This window comes from Octodon degus, unplaced genomic scaffold, assembly GCF_000260255.1.
Source record: "Octodon degus isolate 3935 unplaced genomic scaffold, OctDeg1.0 scaffold00075, whole genome shotgun sequence".
Lineage (NCBI taxonomy): Eukaryota > Metazoa > Chordata > Mammalia > Rodentia > Octodontidae > Octodon > Octodon degus.
The window spans coordinates 10,080,758-10,100,139 of NW_004524651.1; the positions used below are offsets into that span (position 1 = coordinate 10,080,758).

At 48.7% G+C, this 19,382-nt stretch overlaps 1 protein-coding gene across 4 annotated transcripts in view; it reads left to right on the forward strand.

The window, feature by feature from the left end:
• The window catches only part of Arhgap28 (Rho GTPase activating protein 28), a 183,296-nt gene that overhangs the window by 82,676 nt on the left and 81,238 nt on the right, over positions 1–19,382 (forward strand). For 3 of the 4 annotated variants that reach the window (XM_004635831.2, XM_023720358.1, XM_023720359.1), the window contains one exon: positions 15,587–15,789. In XM_004635831.2, coding sequence (XP_004635888.2) covers positions 15,587–15,789 — 203 coding nt within the window. Of the gene's footprint in view, positions 1–5,467; positions 5,490–15,586; positions 15,790–19,382 lie in introns of those variants that run through there. The other variant, XM_023720360.1, reaches the window with a different exon arrangement.

The window sequence follows — 19,382 nt, forward strand, 5'->3', positions numbered from 1 at the left end:
CTTCAGAAGTCTTTATCTCCTGCTTCCTAATCATTACCTTTTATTTTGCTCATACTGACTGTGGGTTTCTCGTATAAGAGAAGCAATGTCACATTAAAGCTCATGTGTCTGATTTATTTCCTTAAGCACTGTGGTCTCAAGGTGCATCTATCTTCCTACAGTTGCCTCAGGTTTCTTTTCATGGCAGAGTAGTACTCCATTAGTATGGAAATACCACTTTTTTTTTGTTTGTTTATTGATTCTTTGGTTCATAAGCCTATTAGCTGATTCTAAGATTTAGCTATTATGAGGTGTGCTTCTGTAAACGTGGATATGCATGTATCCCTGTTATATGATGTCTTTAACTCTTTCAGGAAGATACGAGAAGGGGAATAGCCGGGTCCAGTAGAGTATTGAGTTTTAGTTGGCTGAGGACTCTCCATTCTGATTTCCACGGTGCTTGTACCAGTGCACCTTCCCTTCAACAGCAGAGTAGGGGCTTTCCCTCCTCTTCTAGTCTCTCCAACATTTGTTATTTGATTCCTTTCTTTCTTTCTTTTTGGTTATTTGATTTCTTGATGACAGCCTTCTTTCTGGGGTAAGATCTCTCTTTGTTCTTTCATAAGGATTCTGACAATGGATAGAACTCTCAACATATGCTATGATATAAAATATAATCAATTTGTTTATCATTATACTTTTCCAAAATACATGAAGGGGACACAGAGGATGATCTGTAAAGTAAAGGCTTCCATCTTTGGCAAATGAGTGGATAATATAATTAGGTCAGAGGACTGAAATTGGGCCCAAGGAGAGTACAAAATTGGGGATCGGGAGTCAGAGTCCGTAGTTCTAGCTCTCGAGAATAAATTGCTAGCCCCTGGACTTGCTTTTTAACCCCCGTAATCATCTCTTATCTGTAAAGAGTGGTGGTTTATTTGGGCGCTTCTTGAGGTCCTTCCAGCACTCCGAAGCTAGCATTTGGTGTTTCATCAGAACCCTGGCAATCGCTTTCCAGCCCAAAGCTGTTCGTGTAGCAGTTAGGAAGCAGAGAAAACAAGTGGGCGTCAACAGCTCTTGCTCCAAGGGCACAGAAGAGGTCAGTGCAGGCCAGGGAGCATCTCCATGTGGGAGGCACATTGGCAGAGCCCACAGAGAAAGGGTGACAGGCTCGGGAGGAAGGTGGACGACCGCTTCACTTTGGCTCCCTTGTGGTGTGTTTATGGATGGCAGGGCCACAGAGAAAGTCCCATCAAGAAGGGCAACTGAGCCCCACAACTCGAGGGGCCCCCATAGGGCGGGGCAGGGACACTGCAGGGTCCCCGTTGTGCTTTTGCAGTCCTGCCTTGCTGTGATGCACTTTGGAGCTGCAGGGGCCCTGGGCTCCAGAGTGGCTGACCAAGGGTGCAGGAGAGGGGAGCTTCCCTCGCAGGGCTGAGCATTATGGTGCATGAATGGGAGAGGCAGAGGCCAGAGGGCTGGGCGAGGCGGCTGCTTCCCACCAAGAACCTTCCAGAGTCCAGGCAGGAGCCAGTGAGCCCGGCGGGGCTTGGGCTACACCAGGGTGGGGGCTAGTCTGCTCTTTTCTGTTTTCAAAAATTTTTTTTAAAATTTTAATGGAAAGAAGTAGATATTAATGAAGAAAATGTTTTTAAAAATTTCACAAGATAAGACAATGCCAACAGTGAATACACTATGTATCATAATTTTAAAACAACCACCAAAATGTTGCTTTGAGTAAATCAGAGAGAAAACATACTCTTGAAAGACAGGATTGGTGTATTGGGGGTAGGCTGGCCGCAGGCTGTCTTGCACAAGGAAGAAGCAAATAGCTGCCAGCCCCACACTTTCTTTCCAGTGTGAGTTAAGAGAAACTAGTAGTATAAATGAAACAAGTCTTAACACACGTTAAAATATTTTGGAGACAATGGAATAGCCAATTGGGAGAGTCAGTGTACTTCTATCTACCTGTCTTCTGTTTTGCTCTCACTATCCACCTACTTGTACCAAGTTTCTTCTATAAGAGACGCCATTTGACGTTTAAGCTTGAGGCTGGCTTTTCCACATAACTATGTTCTCAAGTCTCAGCCCTTTGCCTAGCAGTGTCTCAAATTTATCCTTCCTTGTGACAGATGAGCACTCCATTATGCATAAGCACCAAATGCCATATTTTCTTCATCCATTCCTCTGTCGATGGGCACCCAGGCTGCTTCCAGGACACAGCTGTTGTGGATTGTGCTGCTATGGCCATGGTATACATGAATCACTGTGATATCATGTCTTCAACTTCGTTGGGAAGATTCTGGAAGGGGAGAGCTGGACCAATCAAATGCAATCCTGGTTTTAGTTTTTTGTGGAATGTCCATCCTGATTTCCATAGTGGTTGTATTAGTGTGCACTCCCAGCAGTGTAGTAGAGTTCCCTATTCCCCACATCCTTGCCAGCACTTGTTATCATTTGACTTTTTTTGGCATCAGGGATTGAACTCAGGACCTTATGCTTGGGGGAGGGGGAGTTATGCTGCTGAGCTATCTCCCCAGCCCCATTTGACTTTTTGATAATGGCCCTTCTTTCTGGGGTAAGATGGAGTCTTGGTGTACTTTGATTTTCTTCACTTTGACAGTCAGCTGTGGGGTACTTCCAGCAGCTGCAGGGCCCACAAAAGACCACATTAAAAAACACACTCTGCACCTTGGTTCCAAGCCATAGAGATAAGGCGCAACTTATTGTGAAGTAAGAAGCGGCTTAAAAAGTATTTATCCAGATTACTCAGTGAAGTGACTGTAGAAGCATAAATCTTATCGATTACCAACACCGTCCTTTGTCCCGAACAGATAAAGGATGGAGTTCTATTAAAGCACAAGAGAAAGCTGCTTTTTGGTGATATTGTGTTTATAGGTTCTTTCCCGAGAATCACCTAATTGGATAAAAAATCCAGCCTCTGTACAATGATTAGGTGTCACCGAGCCACTTCCCTGCTCATAACTTTAATTTATCTTGGAGGATAAAGCAATGAGAGCCTCTTGTGAGACTCCCTGAGCTGCTCCAGATCAATGTGCATCAGCTCATCAATCGCATATTAGACCTGACGCGGCGGGATGCGAGGTGCCCACATTGGTACTTTGCTCGGCCTGAAAAGCAGAGCTTTGGCTGTCCACGGTGGAGACAGGAACTAGCTGAGCAGGAGCAGGGCACACTCCTGCCTGTGCTTGCATCTACAGCACAAGAGAGACCATCCTTTAACCTTTCTCTACCCATGCTCTGGGTTTTAGATGTTTCGGTTCGTTCTTTCTTTTCTTTTTCTTAAAGTTATTTCAAATCCCAAAATATTTAAATTATGAGAAAAGTTTTAGAAGTAAAACATATAATTGTTTATATAGACAATTTTTATCAGGATGTCATTCACATAACACTCTGTCAGGTTGGTGGTATCTAGCGTACTTCCAAACCGCTGTGTAAGGGCCGGCCAAATAGCAGAGCAGATTAAAGCCCCTGCAAGCAGGCGCAGAGGCTGGGAGTTCAATTCTCTGGCCTGCTCTGCGGGCCCCTCCCCCAGGGCATGCTGAGCCTGCAATTGAGACTGGGCGTGGTGGTGCACGCCTGTTATCCCAGCTCTTGGGAGCCTATAAATAGGCAGATCACTACGAGTCTAATCTAGTAGTGAAACCCTGAACATCCTATAGACCCTTCCCTAAAATAATAAATAAACAAATAAATAAATAAACTGCTGTATAATCACTACCATCATAAACCCTGAACCTGCCTGTCTCTCTGTCCTCCTCTCTCAGCAAAAAGAGAAGAATTTTAATAAATAGAGGATAGGAGATCCCTGATTTATCATCAGACTTAGGATTTTCTTTTAGCTTTACAGTTGTACCATACAAAAGCATTCCTGTACAGCCAGGATTGTCACTTTCAAAACAACATTCAGCTGGCCGTAGTGGAGCACGCCTGTAATCCCAGCACTGGGGAGGCTGAGGCAGGAGGGTTGTTGCAAGTTCAAGATCAGCCTGGACTACAAAGTGAGTGCAAAGCCAGCCTGAACTGCATAGCAAGACCCTGTCTCAGAAAGACCAAAAACAAAACAAAACAATAGCAAAAATGACACAATTCAGTAAGTTGCACAGAATATTCAATACTCTCCTATAAAATCAGCTTTTCAGTCGGTGATTCTGCCCCTCTGAAGGTACTATAGTTGTCATGTGCCTGGCTAAGGCCAGGCCAAATGATGATGTTCTGGAGGTCACATGTGTGCCCTGAACTTGCCACTTGTGCCATTTTTATCTTGGGCGCAATGTGAGTCAAGGAACGCTTTGCACATTATTTGTGGATACTTAACAGGTGCTCCTGACCTCCAGACAAACCACTGTATGTTCAAAACACAGTATGCTGAAAGTGCATTTTATATACCCAACTGGGACACTTACTGTTTACACAGACTACGGAGTGCTGGCCATTTCCCTTCGTGATCACAGGGCTCATCCATCCCACTGGATGGGATGGATGAGATCCTCCCGCGTATCCAGGAAAGGCCTGAGATTCACAGTTCGCACTGTGACTTACCACATGTGTGCTGCTCCTGCATCACTGCCAAGCCTGTACAATTTATGCCTTGGGTGGCGTGTAACTATGTCAACATCGATCCTGCCTAGCAGCCTTTGCTGTGTTCTTGGTAGACAGCAGAGACTCACACAGGTCACTGTCAAAGTCAGGCATGTGAAGTCACTTTACTGTCAGAGAAACAAGTGGCCTCACAAATGTCTCTCATCCTGTCCTCCAGAGCCTTCAACCTCCACCTTTCAGCTCCCTGGTGGTCAGTGCGCAGCGTCTGAGGGGTGCTGCCTGCACGGCCTCCACTCTTTGCAGAGAACGCTGAACATTCAGGCTTTAGTGCAACTGAGCCCTGCAGATCGCCTCTGAGACGACAGGCGAACACAAAACATTCAGTTCCTGATATGACCCTCTTTGGTTGTATTTCAAAATCTAACTTGCCAAGGCTCCCTGCCACTCACAGCGGGTCCCCAGCTGTTTTAGCCTCCGCGCTCCCCACAGTACATTGTCCCACATCCTTGATTACCAGTGAGTAGCTTGGGCAGCCCTGGTCACCTCACACAGGCGCCTCATCTACCCTCTTCCCCCAGGGGTGGCAGTCTGGGATGACAGGCTAAGAAGGAGAGGAGGCCCAAGGACCCTGGAAGCCTGAGGCAGAGGCCTGAGGCCGACACCGCACTGCCTCTATGCCTCCGTGCTCCTGCTCCTGTTTCCCTTCAGCCACAGCTGCTTCACCACCCCCTTTCAGGTGATTTTGCAAGATGCCTGAGATGAGCTCGTTTATCCTGTTAGAAGCCAAGATCACTGAGAAACCAGCCTGTGGAAATCAAGGGACCTGAGGGACTTCTCCTCAAGACAGCTACGTGGCAGCAGCATCCATGTCTACCTGGAGAAAGTGGGCCATGTCCACTGCTCCTTCATGGACAGCAGCATGTCATGGGGACTCAGCCCTGCTCTCCGTAAGAAGCGGCAGAAAAGGTCTTTGGTTTGGGTATATTCTTCTTGGAATATGTTCCATTAGAATGCATAAGGGAAGCTGTTCTGAGCGCTCCGCAGACATGCACTGAAACTCAGCACTGCCCTGGTGCAGAGCAGCAGCCGCTCTCGGCCACTGCCCACTTACAAGCCTGGCTGCTGACCCGTGCCCCTCAGCTGTTCCCCTGGCTGGGAGGAGGGGCCGCCTCTTCTCCCCTGGCCCCAGGGGACTTATAAAGTATTTCTGCTGGTGACATCAGTTAGAAAAGATTTGGGCAGCAAATAACAATAACAAAAATAACCAGAACTAGAGTAATCTTTAAAAATAGGTTTTACTTTTCTCACATTTCTGGAATTACAGACACAAGCAGCTGCTGTTATTTTGACACCCAGTGACGCCCTGCCTGAGCACTGCCATTCCTCGGCCTTGTCTCCTACTGGCCAGAAAGGTCCAGAAGAGCCTTTGGTTTGTGGGCATTGCAGAGGAAGGAGGTGCAAGAGAAGGAAGGGGCAGGCCACCTCAGGAAAACCAAAGACTTCACCGAACGCCTCACAAGGGCTTTTGATGTGACTTAGAATCCCAAGGCCTTGTGGGCTTGGAGTGGGGCTGCCAGGCTTGGGTCCCGAGAGGGGAGAACTCTGATGACCATAGTTGCATTCAGTCACATTACCTTTCTAAAGGTATTTCTGATAGTTGAGCACCCATGACAGTCTGACCCCAAACCCAGGGCTCTCAGCTTGCCCAGGAATTCAGTGTTGGTGATTGTGCGAGTCGCGCTTACTGTGCAGCAGGCGTCTCACCCCGAGCTCGCAGCCTGCGGGTCGGCTCCACAAAGCCAGCACAATGAGTGTCCCGTGGAGCAGGTCGCAGGTCTGAAGGAAAGAGAGTCTGACAGTTTGCTATGAGTGTCGAGCTGGAAAGCCACGGGGGCTGCGGTCAAGCCCGGGCTGCTGGCTGAGTAGGGTTTCTCTAAATCCGTGCAGAGTATTCCTGCCTAGTGTGAGACCCGTGCATTGTCAGGAGCACAAAGCGGCATTGAGAGTTGCAGCGGGAGGACAGTTGAAGTTTGACTACTTAAACCTTTCATTCTTCCACGCTTGTACACGCCCTGGTTACGGCCACCCCGAAGAGCCGGCATCGAGGGCAGATCCGCCTGATTCCTTCGCTACCCCTCCCCCACCTCTCGGTCCCCTGCCTTTCTGCAAAAGACCTCTCTTTGTTCCCTATTCTCTGTTTTAGAAATGTTGCTTCTTGATTTAACTTTGCTTTGGACTTCTCCCATAAGAACAGCCATGTGATATTCAGGCTCATGCGTCTGATTTATCTGATTTAACGTCACGATCTCGAGTCGCTTCCATTTTCTTGCTGGAGACTCATACGTCTGCGTCTTGACGTCAGAACAGCCCTCTGTGGTGTATGAATGCTGCACTTCATGCATCTGCCCGTTGATGGATACATAGATTTAGCTACTATGAGTTGTGGTGCCACAGACATGGGTGTGCGCTGGGACTTTCGGGAAGCCACCTAGAGGGCCTGTAGCTGGTCGAATGGAACGTAAGTGGGTACAGCTGCTAGGCATCAGTGTGGCTGTTGCTCCCGAAGCTGACAGCAGCAGTTCCCCTGAGAAAGCCTGACCTCACAGCCCGTCTGCCCCGTTCTGTCCTCTCGGCCCGATCCTGAGTGCCTAACATCTTCCAGATGCTGTGCAGAGCAGACAGAGCCACTTTCTCTCCTAGCCAAGAGGACGAGCAAACAGAACTCGAGTTTCCCGAGGGAAGAGAGTTGGCCTTTCAGGGGAACTGCGATTAACCCTAGGTAGCTAAGGCAGGGGCAGCGCAGGAAGGTGGCAGTGACGCCTGGGACTGAGCACATTGAACCTTGGAGTCGGAAGAATTGACGATAGGTACAGCTGGAAGCTCTGAGCCTCTGCTTCTCTGCCTTGTCTGTTTTGGAGTAGGAACTCTGGCTTTGGTGCTGTCAGCGTAATGCAAGGCTCAAAAGACTCCACGGGGACAAAAACACATTGTTCCTGTGGAGCTTCATATGATAAGAGCATATAATGGCCCACTGAGTGTTCCTTAGTGAGAAATGTCCTTTGAAAATATTTCTGAGGTTATACTCACATGAGCAGGTCATGTGACAGTGCAGCCCATACCTGAACAAACACAGCTTCTTAGGGCATTCATGGGAGCTCCGCTTCCAGCTCGAATGGAGACTGATTTGTGAAAGATTACCCTTCCCACTGTGACAGCCACAGTGGAAACGAATGGAAGAATTCTGTCATTTCAAACCTGTGTGAGAGCACATAGGGGAGCCACACTTCAGGAAGGGAGAGCTCTGGTCTGCAGGCACAGCCCAGGTGGCAGGTCCTCACTGGTCACACAGCTCCTGGTCTGTGCCAGGTGGGGCCAGGTTGCCCTGCCTCTGCAGAGGGACTAGCTGGGAGCTGCCGATGGGAGTTGTAGAAGATTGGCATTTGTGGAACTCCTGCAGGCAGAGCTAGCTCTCGCTCCATTGCAATCTTCTTCGCTGAGAGCTCAGCAACACAGGCAGTGCTGTCATGCAGGAGAGCTCGCCAGCCTGGGAGGGGGACCCCCAAGCCTTCCTAGAGGACCTGGCCGGGACCTGCAGGACAGGTCTCCCTCTTGATCCATGTGAAACCAGTGGTAAAGTAAAACTAAGAAAACCCCAAGCCAGCCCAGACCCAGCTTAACTCTGGATGACACTGAGGTGTTTTGTCCTTGAGCCCCAGAGGAGAGGAAAGGCTTCCCCTTTCTAGGGGAGGCTGTGCTTATTCTAGCCTTCTCAGTGCTTTCACAAACCACCTCTGCCATACAATAAAAGGTGATGAGCTGACATGAAGAAAAAGGAAAGGGTGACCCGTGAAAGATCCCCTCCTTTAAAATCACTGCTCCTAGATGTGGTGGCCTTAAGACAAGTCAAAAAATGACAATACAAATGTGTTAAAGACATTTGGGAGAAAAGATGGAAAAAAATGCATAAAAATATGGGTGTCAACAGGAAAGTGAAATATCTAAAAAAGAACAAATTTGGATATTTTTGACATGAAAAACAGTAATGGAAGAGAAGCATTCATCAGATGGACTTTGACAGCAGAGTAATGAGCAAAAGAAAGAAAAACTGAAGGTGAAGCAGAGAAATAGAAAAACTGGAGGGAGGTGCATGCCCGTCATCTCAGCTACTCAGGAGGTTAAGGCCAGAGAATGTGAGATTGAGGCCAACCTGGTAGTTTAGGGAGGGCCTAGGGAGAGAGGGAAGGAACGAGGGGGAGGGGGAGGGAGGAGGAGATGGAGACAGAGCCAGAGACAGGGAGTGAGAGACAGTGACAGAGACAGAGACTGAGTGAGAGACAGTGACAAAGAGACACAGAGACAGCGAGCGGTAGACAGTGACAGAGACAGAGACACAGTGACAGAGACTGAGACATAGACAGTGACAGAGACAGACACAGACAGAGACAGTGAGAGATACAGTAACAGACACAGTGACAGAGACAGAAACAGTGACAGAAACAGACAGAGAGCAAAGGATAGACAGTGACACAGAGAGACAGAGATAGAGAAACAGAGACAGCTACAGAGACAGAGGGACAGGAAATCTTTAAAGCTTAGAGAATGGGGGAGAGGGTGCAAATCATGAAAGACCTTAGATATGATGTTTAATGGCCTAAGAGTCACGTTAGTGGAGCCCCACAAGAGACAGAAGAAATATTTGAATAGGAAATGGGTAACAGCACTCCAAAAGCCATGAAAGACATCAACCCACAGAGCAAGAAACTCAGTAAATTTCAAACAGAATAAGTAAAAAGGAAACTGCAGCCTCAGCACGTAGTATTCACACTGCTCCACACAAAAGGTAAAGAGAAAGATCAGTGAAGATGGGCCAGAGAAAGCAGGTGCTGTCTTCAGAAGAGCACCAATAAAAATGTACCTGGTGTCTCATCACGAGTGGCACTCACAGGACAAGGGAATGGCTTTTCTTGGAAGAAAGTCATAAAGCACCAGAGCTCTATGCCCACTAAAAATATTTTAAATTAAAATAAATTAGAGGGCTGGGGAGATAGCTCAGTAGAATGAGCGCTTGCCTGGCAAGCACAAGGTCCTGAGTTCAACCCCTGGTACCGTGATAAATAAATAAATAACATAATCTGGAAAGAAAGCCGAGGGAGTTTATTACTAACACATCTATAGACCACGAAATACGACAGGTGGGGCTAAGGCAAGCTCTCCAAACTGATCTCGCTGCTCTGGGCACTCAGATGTGCAAGGGAGAACAAAGAACCCTGGAAAGAGCTCTGAATTAAAAAAAAAAAAAAATCTGTTTTGAACCAGCAGTGATTGACTAAACGTGGCGGGGAAGGCCCTAAAGTGCACGAAGCGTAAATGGAGAAGTACATCCCGGAAGCTCTTACATACCAGGAAGTCTTAACACTGTAGAACAGTCACGCAGTATTGGTAGCTGTGAGTGTGGATCTCGGGTAACCACGACGCACACCACAGGTCAGAGCTACAAGGCGGTTTTGCGCCCAAGTCTTTCCCGGTTGTGTTTTGAGCGCCACTCTGAATAGGCAGTAATTACCACACTCGTGCCGTGCTTTGTGAGCCAGCGGTGTCTTCTGGGAAGAGCTGCCGTGTAACACAGTTGCATTCTGTTTTGCGTGTACTTTTTCCTAGTATTGTTTGGGAATGAAAGAATACACACAGCTGTCGAAGGCCGGCCTACACCTCCTCCTGACAGAACCCGGCAGGTGCAGAAGGTCGCAGAAGGTCGCGGTCTCTACTCCACCGCGGAGTGAGGGCAGACACCTGCATCCCTGAGTCAGGGGGAGAGAGTGCTTCCAGTTGTTTTTGTCCCAAAAATGCTGGCAGGCTTCTTTGCCAAAAAAAGTTGACTGTTGCAGTGAAGGGATGCTTCAGTTAGATGGCCCCGTGTGAGGCCCGGAAGTCACGCCGCGGCTCCCGTCAGGCCCGGAAGTCATGCCGCGGGTCCCGTGAGGCCCGGATGTCACGCCGCGGGTCCCATGAGGCCCGGATGTCACGCCGCGGGTCCCGTGAGGCCCGGATGTCACGCTGCGGGTCCCGTGAGGCCCGGATGTTACGCCGCGGGTCCCGTGAGGCCCGGATGTCACACCGCGGGTCCCGTGAGGCCCGGATGTCACGCCGCGCGTAGTGACCAGGGTTGGACATCTACTCCCTTGGCCCTAGAAGAGCTGTGCAAGGATCTCTGCTGAAATCCCTTTGGCACGGAATGACTTGAACTCTAATGGAATTACCTTCCCATCTCTGTCATTCACTTAGGATTTCCCAGATATCCCCCTTCCAGACACTTGAGTATATTGGCACATTTGCCTACTTTTCAGAAGTGATTATACTCCTCGCAGCCATGGAGGCCGAGTAGGAAAACGTCCACAATAAAGCATTTGTCAAGAGGTATTGATATAGTGCAGATGGGAGGAGGCCTTCCAGTTTTGCTTTCTAAAATTGTGTTTTGTTTAAGTATTTATAATCGAACATTTATTTATACAACATATTGCATTATATGTGTGTGGTTTATTTATGCTACAGGGAGCAAACCCAGGACCTGGCTCTTGTAGCTGTCGCCCACACGTTCCCAGGCCTTCATGGTCACTTCCAAAACAAGTTAGACTACAAAAGGCAGATTGACAGCAGCTGTGGGTAGCCATCCGTGTCCTCTGAGTCGGGCCCTTGCTAGACAGCGGGCTGTGTGCGCGTGCTCACGGGGCACGTGAAGATGTCCGAAGACTAACACTGTGAGTCTGTTAGCGGTTTTTAGTATTTGTCTTGGTGTGAAAGGAAAGATCTCTGAAAAGACTTGGAAAACTGAGGAGGCTTGGGGGGTGTTGCTTGTCCTTTTTTTGAGTTTTTGGTACTGGGAATCAAACTTAGGACCCTGCACTTGCCAGGCTGGAGCTTGTGCTGCTGGGCTCCATCTCTGGCCCTTTAAGAGACGTAGAAGAGAAAGAAAGGAGCAGCCCCGGTATTACCTGGTGATCTCGGATGCGCTCCGCTCCCAGGATGGGTCTGCCTTGTCTACCTACAAATAATTCAGCCAAAACCCCTTATTACCAAATCATCGAACATAGTTGCCTAGAATTCTTTGTCATAAACACTTAGAAAGTACATATTTCATAATTTTCCTCAAATATTTTGATTTAAAGTAAATAAATTGACTATGTTACTGTTAGTTAATGTCAAAAATAAAACTGCGTACAGTTAGGTACTATGTAAGGACCAAAGATTTAACTCTAGAACATTCTCCTTAAATCTTTCAGATTTAGATATAAGAAAGGATTACCAAAGATACTGAAAATACAGAACATGGAAGTTGTTTGGTTCTTATTTATGAAAACTGTATTTCCCCTCTTTTGGGATGGAGGTTTTTTTAAGAACTTGGAATCGAACTCAGGACCTCAAGCTGTCCAGGCAGGCGCGGTGCCACTAGAGCCATCTCACTGGTCCTCCCCCTCTCTTTCTGTACTCTCACACATCACTGTGCTTTATGTAGGGCACAGGCTGCTGCTGAATTTGGTAACAGTCCCGCTGCTGGCCTGTCAGAACTGATGGTCTGAGGAGTCACGGTGCCAGAGGCAGACATCACCACGCCCGCACTCCCTGTGCCTCTGTCTCAGGAGTCGTCCTCCAGGCCCCAAAGCTCAGACTGCAAGCTCTTTCATTTCATTCCTCCTCAATCCAAACAGAAGAAGCCAGTTCAGAGGGATTGTTTGAAAAGAGCTGCAGACACTTGTGGTTGCCGCATTGGGTCGAAGGCTTGGTTGCTGCTGGCCTTTGTGGAGGTGGCTGGGTGGAAAGGCCTCACCTGATGGCACCACTGGGATGCAAAGCAGCAGCAGGCGAGAGCTGAAGGGAATGGGCCACAGCCGGGCTGTGCCTGTCTCTGGTACCCTCCGCTTTGGCGCTTGTCCTCCTGTCTGCTTCCTGGGTGCCAGGAAGGGAGCAGCACCACTCCACCATGGCGCTTCTCCCCCACACTGCTGACCGGAAGCTCTGGATCAAGAGCCAAAGCAAACCTTTCTCCCTTTAATTTGTGTGTCTGATATCTTCTTCTAGCAACAGGAGAGCTGACTGAGACACAAACCCACACCAAGTCTGGAAACTATAAAAGCAAAAAGCTTATGAAGTGACAATGTGCTAGTCAGCTTTCCATGACTGTGACAAAATACCTGAAGTAATCAGCTTAGGAAAAGAAACAGTTTGTACTCACAATTTCAGAAGTCATAGTTCATGGTCTCTGGGCCCTGATGCTGTGGTGGCTCTGTGCCTCATGGTGTGGCCATGTACAGTGAGGAAAGCTGTTCACCACACGGAAGCCACAGAACAAAGAGCAAAAGGAGTGGCCAGGGCTCCTAGGAGGCCTAACTCCAAAGAGGGCTCACTTCTACCTTTCAGCAGCACCATCGCCTGGGGACCATTAATGCATGAGCCTTCAGGGGACATTTCACATACAAATTACTACCCAGAAACAGGGTTTTTTACTGTATAAAGTAACTCAGTCTTCACAGTTAGAGACCAAAGTGTTGCAGTTCTTTAAGCATCCTGTCCCAAAAAAATACAGTGCTTGCCAGTTGTGCATGTTAAACATTTTGTTTGGTTTTTAACGTAACTCAACATAATCACCTAAACATCCAACATCTTGGCATCCATCTGCCCTCATGATGCCTCTTGATCTTAAAAAGTGTTGGGAGCCAGCAAGATAGCTCAGCAGGCCAAGATGCCTGCTTAAGCAAGCTTAGGCAAGGGCAAGGACTGGGCTTCGACCCCCAGCATCACATGTGTGCCAGCCCCACCCCCAGGGAGGGCTGAGCCAGCCACAGGGTCCAGGCCTAGTGACGTGTGCCTGTAATCCCAGGCTGAAAACAGGAGGATCATAAGTCCAAGCTGCATATACCAAATACATTAAAAAGTAATAATCATAAAAAAAGAACTATTGTCACTTTTACACTCTGAGCGTCTCGTGTGCGGTCCTGCCGATGGGCTCATCCTGGTGTGCGCCCCATGAGCGTGACGCCTCCTGCCTGGCCCTGCCTTTCCGTCCTGGACTGGCGAGGCATGGGCAGTTGTGAGTGGGTGCAGGACTCTCCCCGCCCCCTTGGTGGTCAGACCCCATGGAGGGGATGCTCTTGTCCCCAAACCAACCCAGGGATCTTGTGCTTCTGGTTGCTGTTCCTTCCAAGTCCTGCTATGTTTTCCCCTTAATGCTATCGGGTACCTCCTCTCCCCTTCTCGTAACTCAGCACCTCATTTTGTAAAACGCCTTTGTTCTGTGTTTTTTCAAGTTGTATGAATTTAAAAATATATATATATTTATTTATTTAGTGTGTGGCCAGCTCAGTCCACCAGGGGGCGGGCTGGCTGGCATGTGGTGCTGGGGGATTGAACCACGGTACCTGTGCTTTGCTTAGCTTAGCTTGTTCTAAGTAGGTGCTTTAGACCACTGAGCCATCTCATCAGCCCTGTATGAATTTTAAGAAACAGACCTGTCATAAAACTAATCTTCTTAACCAGCATTAGGGGTGCAGGTGAGTGTGCTCTGGACACGGGCGGCACTGTGCGGCCAGCGCCATGCTTCCTTTCAAGTCTTTTTTTCTCCTAAGACTAGAACTCTGACCCACTTTTCCCTGCTGCAGGCTCCGATGATCAGTCTCTATGCTGCCTTCTGTCTGTAAACTTCCCTCCTGGCGGGACTCCACCTAATGCAGCCACACGGTGCCTGCCTTTCGTGAGGGGCATATTTTGCTTAGTAGTGTGTCCTTGAGTTGCATCCATATTGGTGCGTGCATACTGCTCTTCCACTTCAAGGCTGAGTGATACTCCACAGGTGCAGGTGCTGTAGTTTGCAGAGCCAGCACTTCAGTCGTCCCAGCTTTCCACTGTCGTGAGCAATGCTACAGTTGTTTTGGATATACACGCAGTGGAGGAATTACTGGAATACGGGGCGGTTCTATTAAAAATATTTTTGGGGTGCTGTTAGACTATTTTGTATGGACACTGCACCAGTAACAGTTCAACAGCGCAGTGATTAATTTCTCTTCATCCTCACCTAACTTATTTCTGTTTTATTGTCTGTCTGTCTGTCTGTCTGTCTGCCTGCCTGCCTGCCTGCCTGCCTGTCTCTGTCTGTCTGTCTGTCTGTCTGTCTGTCTGTCTGTCTGTCTGTCTGTGGGGTTGGGAGTTGAGCTCTTAGCCTTCACACTGAGCCACATCCCCATCCCACCATCCCAAGCACCTTCCTGAGACAAGCTCTTGTGAGTTCCTCAGGTGGGTCTTGAGCTTGTGTTGCTCCCGCCTCAGCCTCTCAGGCAGTCCCCACCACATCCAGCTTTTGTAACTGACTTCCCTCCTGGACACAAGCAGATAACACGTGAGCATCTGTTATGGTTTGTGTATAGTTGTCCCCCCCAAAGCCTCATGCAGTCTTGGGGCGGCTTCTGGAGTTCGTGATTACTGTGGGTGTGGATGCTGCACCTACCCTGGGGCAGGTAGTTGCATTGCAATGCAAGGAGGGAAGAGAAGCTAGCTGCTGGAGCTGCTGCCACCCCTCCCTTGCGCTCTTGCTCTTTGCCGCCGCCATGAAAGGTTGCTTTCTGCTGTGTGCTGCTCTGCCTTGGACCCAGCTGAGTATGGACTGAAACCTCCAGTAACTGTGAGCTAAATAAACCTTTCCTTCCTTCATTTTGGGTGTCGGGTATTTGTCCCAGCAATGAGAGAAGAGTAACTAAGACAGCATCTTTCTGTCATCATCTTGGGTGCTTCACAGAAACAAATTTCGTCTACATGTTTCACCTGGTGGAAATAACATGAGCGTGTGAAAATTAAGAAAACATTTTCGCGCCGATTTTTATATGACCATAGCGTTACAGGAAGTATGGAGAACACTAAAGAAGGCCTACCACTGAGTGGAGATTCCCTCAAGCCGTGTCTCTCCTGCACTTTCTCCACTGATTTTAATCCTTACTTTAATTTTGTGAGCTTATGATGTAAAAGCACAAATGCTTACTCACCGGTGTTGTTCTTTCCTCAGGAAATCCATCCCTCGCTGCAGAAGGATTAACAGGATGTTGTCCAATGAGTCCCTGCACGCTCCGGCCTTCAACCGCTCCAACTCTCAAGCCTCCATCGACAGCGCATCCGTGGAGGATTTCTGGCGGGAAATAGAAAGCATCAATGAGAGCAGCATTGGGGTGCAGAGGGAGCAGCCCCCCGCGGAGGCCAAGCCGCTGGCCGGTGAGGGCTGGGTCTCTTGTCCGGGAGCTCTTGCTCTGCCTGCCCCCTCTCTGTTCTGTGCAAGCAGAGACCACCGCAGCAGTAGGTGCATGAATCAGTAGCATTTGGCCAGCGACCTGCTCTGGCTGACTGGTGCAGGGGGCTCTAGCCAAGGCGTTGGGGCTGCGGGGAGCTGGGGTCCGGATGGGTCACTCCCTCACCATGGCTTAGGTGAGCTGTGCCCATCTACTGACCAGGTCACTGTCCTCAGACTAAGCAGTCTCTCCTAGTGGCTTTTACATCTGCATATTTGCCTGTTTTTTTTTGTTTTTTTGTTTTTTTGTTTTTTTTTTTTTTTTGCGGAACTGGGGATTGAACTCAGATCCTTGCGTTTGCCAGTCAAGCACTTATCCTACTGAGCCATCTCCCCGGCCCCCATGCATATTTGCCTGTTAATTACCAGAGAGCACAGGAGTGAGACAGACAGAACTTGTCAGCAAACTTTTCTTGGAAAAAAGGACTCTGAAGCTTTCACTTATATTAATGTATTAAAATGTCTGGTATTCCCCAAAATAAAATTTATGTTAAAAATTCTATTTCTTAGTGAAACTAAACAGAAGAAGGGTAGAGACAAAAATAAGGAAGCAAACAAAAAAAATGATATTTGTCCCTAGTTCTCAAAGAGAACAAACTTATTTACCACCTGGGATCAAAAGCATAGGGTGCCCGTGCCTGGCCCCTGCTGTCACCAGTGAGCAGACAGGGTACCCAAGAATGGTGGACACTAGAACAGTGATGTCCCTAAAATGCTTCCATTAAAGGCAGTTAGCCTCAAGACAATTTGCAGGGTAAACTAGAACTTTAAAAGTCTGTCTTATGTTTTATTCCATGTTCTACAACTCTGGCTTTCTCACCACTAAGATCATTTGGCTATGAGACAGTGAGCTGTGCACCACCTTTGGAGAGAGAGGCCCCGCTCAGGGGAACCATCTTCCTTTTGTGAAGTGTGTTCTCGCTGCTGTCCTTATCATGTACACGGCTGAGGGTTCTTCTCAGTTTGGTTAGAAATCACAAACAGGGCAAAGTGCAACTCCCTGGTCGCAGGGGCTCTGTGTGCGGCCTGCAGTGGCTTCTGCCTCTGTGTTGCAGCCCTCCTGTGTCCTATCGGCTCCACATTGCCCCTCTGTCCTTGGCTGCTCATCCCCCTCAGTGTCACAAGCCCTGGCTCCTGGCTGCCCTCGGTGCCAGCCGTGGTAGGTGCTACCAGCTCTTAGTCCACGCAGCTCAGCTGCAGTGCTGGAGAAAGGAATCATGAGGAACCGTACGCCCACGCAGTAGAAGCTCTGCAGCAAGCAGCGCCTGGTGTGATCTTACAAGGGTGAGAGGAGGGACAGAAAGCCAGAAAGAGGACCCACACACGTGCACGGTCTTCCGCTGGCTTCATCTTCACTTGCTGCTTGGGTGGTCAGAGAGGGGCGTTGGCAGTGGCTGGAGGGGGCTGCGTCACCACAGAGGGACCTGGGGCAACCCATAACTGCAGCTTGCCCTGGCCACTGTGTCCCAGGTGGCCGTGGGGCGTCTGCTGGAGTCCCGGCCAGCCGCAAGGTGCTGAGGGGAATGTCAGTGATGGACAACACTAAAAGCCGCCTCATGGGGACCAGCAGTCCCACTGCCACTTCCTTCTTTATACTTTGCCTTTTCAGATCGAGAAAGGCACAAAGACATCAAGGGAGCCACGTATCTGACCTCCCTTTTCCTTCCCAGCTAGTGGTTCCCATAAAGCTAGGGTCCCCCCTGTGTCCACTGCAGTGACATAGCAGTTTCGTTGATGTTTCTTGCCCTCTGGTGTAAGATCAAGCTTCACCAGCCCCTATGTGATTTTTCATTTGCTCCGAACTAGAATACATGGAAAACATTTTTATGTTTGCCAAGCTAAACTATGAAGTGCAGACTTACATGTTTATTTATAGGTATCTGTGCTTGAACTATTTGTACAGAATTTTAACATGCAGCTCAATGAATTTGGCGAGTCCATGCCCTCATATAACTCTACGCTGATCAAGATACAAGTAATATTTCTCTTGGGAATGGGCACTATTTCAGTTCAGAAAGCCTCCGCGTGCTTTACCCCAGTGTCACCCTTCCAGCGACCTGCCACCCCAGCCAGAGGCAAACCTTGGTGGTGTGGACAGGGCTGCCTCCTAGGCTGCTCTGGTGCTTGCTGACTTTGTGAGCACAGTGTTTCGGGTTAGGCCAGTGTGTCAGTAAGCCATGCCTTTTCTCACTGGGTAGTTTGTATTGCATATTTACTGGGCTGCCTCAACCTAGCACCCCTGGATGAGGTGCTTACAACTCCAGCAGGTTATGCGCTTGGTTCTGGAAATCCTGAATCAAAAGCACCGTGTCCCCTCCGCAGGTGGTGGGGAGAATCGGGTCTAGCGTCTGCTCTGGGGGAGAATCGGGTCTAGCGTCTGCTCTGGGCTTCTGGGACCCGTGCTGAGCCTCGCTTTGTAGGCAGCTGGTGGCCCCTTCTCCATGTCCTAAGCCTGGAGCATGGGCCCAGGTCCATGTCTGTCCTGTTTCCTGCCTTAAAGACCCCTGTTATGTGGGGTGACAGGCTCCATTTATTCCTGTGTGATGTTGCACAGGGTTTTTGTTTTGCATCTTGGTGCAGGGCCTGGGATTCCTCCTGGGGAGGAAACAAGTCTACCACATGAGGCAAGAAGTCTACCATGAGGCCTGCCTCCAGCTCTCAATTTAGATTGTGTGTGCACACACACGTGCGGGTGCTTGTGCATGCAAGTGTGTGTGTCCTCATGCTTTGAATTTTTTTTCTTTTTTGAAGTACATCTGACAAAACTGTATGTCTCTATAGTATACACTGTGACATCTTTATTGTACTTGAGTATAAATCTCACCCAAGTTACTTTCCTCTCTTCCCACCTCTTGACAATCCTTCATACAGTAGGTATGTCCCAGTACCTACTGTACATATTTTTGTTCAGGGTTTGTCATAGCTGTGCACAGAACAGTTATTTCAGTATGAGCTGCCCCATCTTTCATACCAAGTTTATTCATCTTATTTGCTAAGCAGACGTATCATTCTGATGGACTTTAGGCATGAAATGATAGTTAGACTTAATTATAAAAGTTGGTATTTTGTAGTCAACATTTAACAGCTTACTACAACAATTCCCTTAATAGTGCTTTTCAGTGGAAGCTTAATTATTTAGTTAAATAATTCAGCAATCTGCACCTGCTCTGTGCCAGGCACACTGCGAAGAGCTACAAGCACAGGAGGAAATGCTTCCTTTTCTCTTGGAGTTGGTAATCTAGTAGAAGACACAAAAATGTGTGGAATGATACAAGCAGATCTGAAGTGGGGGGAATTTCCTGGAGGTCGAAGAAAAGGTGGCCTTGAGATGACCCAGGCGGCAGGATCCTGAACAGATCCAGAGCACTGGCCTGGCGAGTGAGTGAGACGACCCGGGCCTGTGGATCCTCATTCCACCCAGGCTGCAGGCCCAGCAAGGAACCCTTCAGCAGAACTCCCTGCAAAGAGGCTAGAGGTAAGACCCACCCAGCTGATTCAGGAGCAGAACATCTTGCCAGAG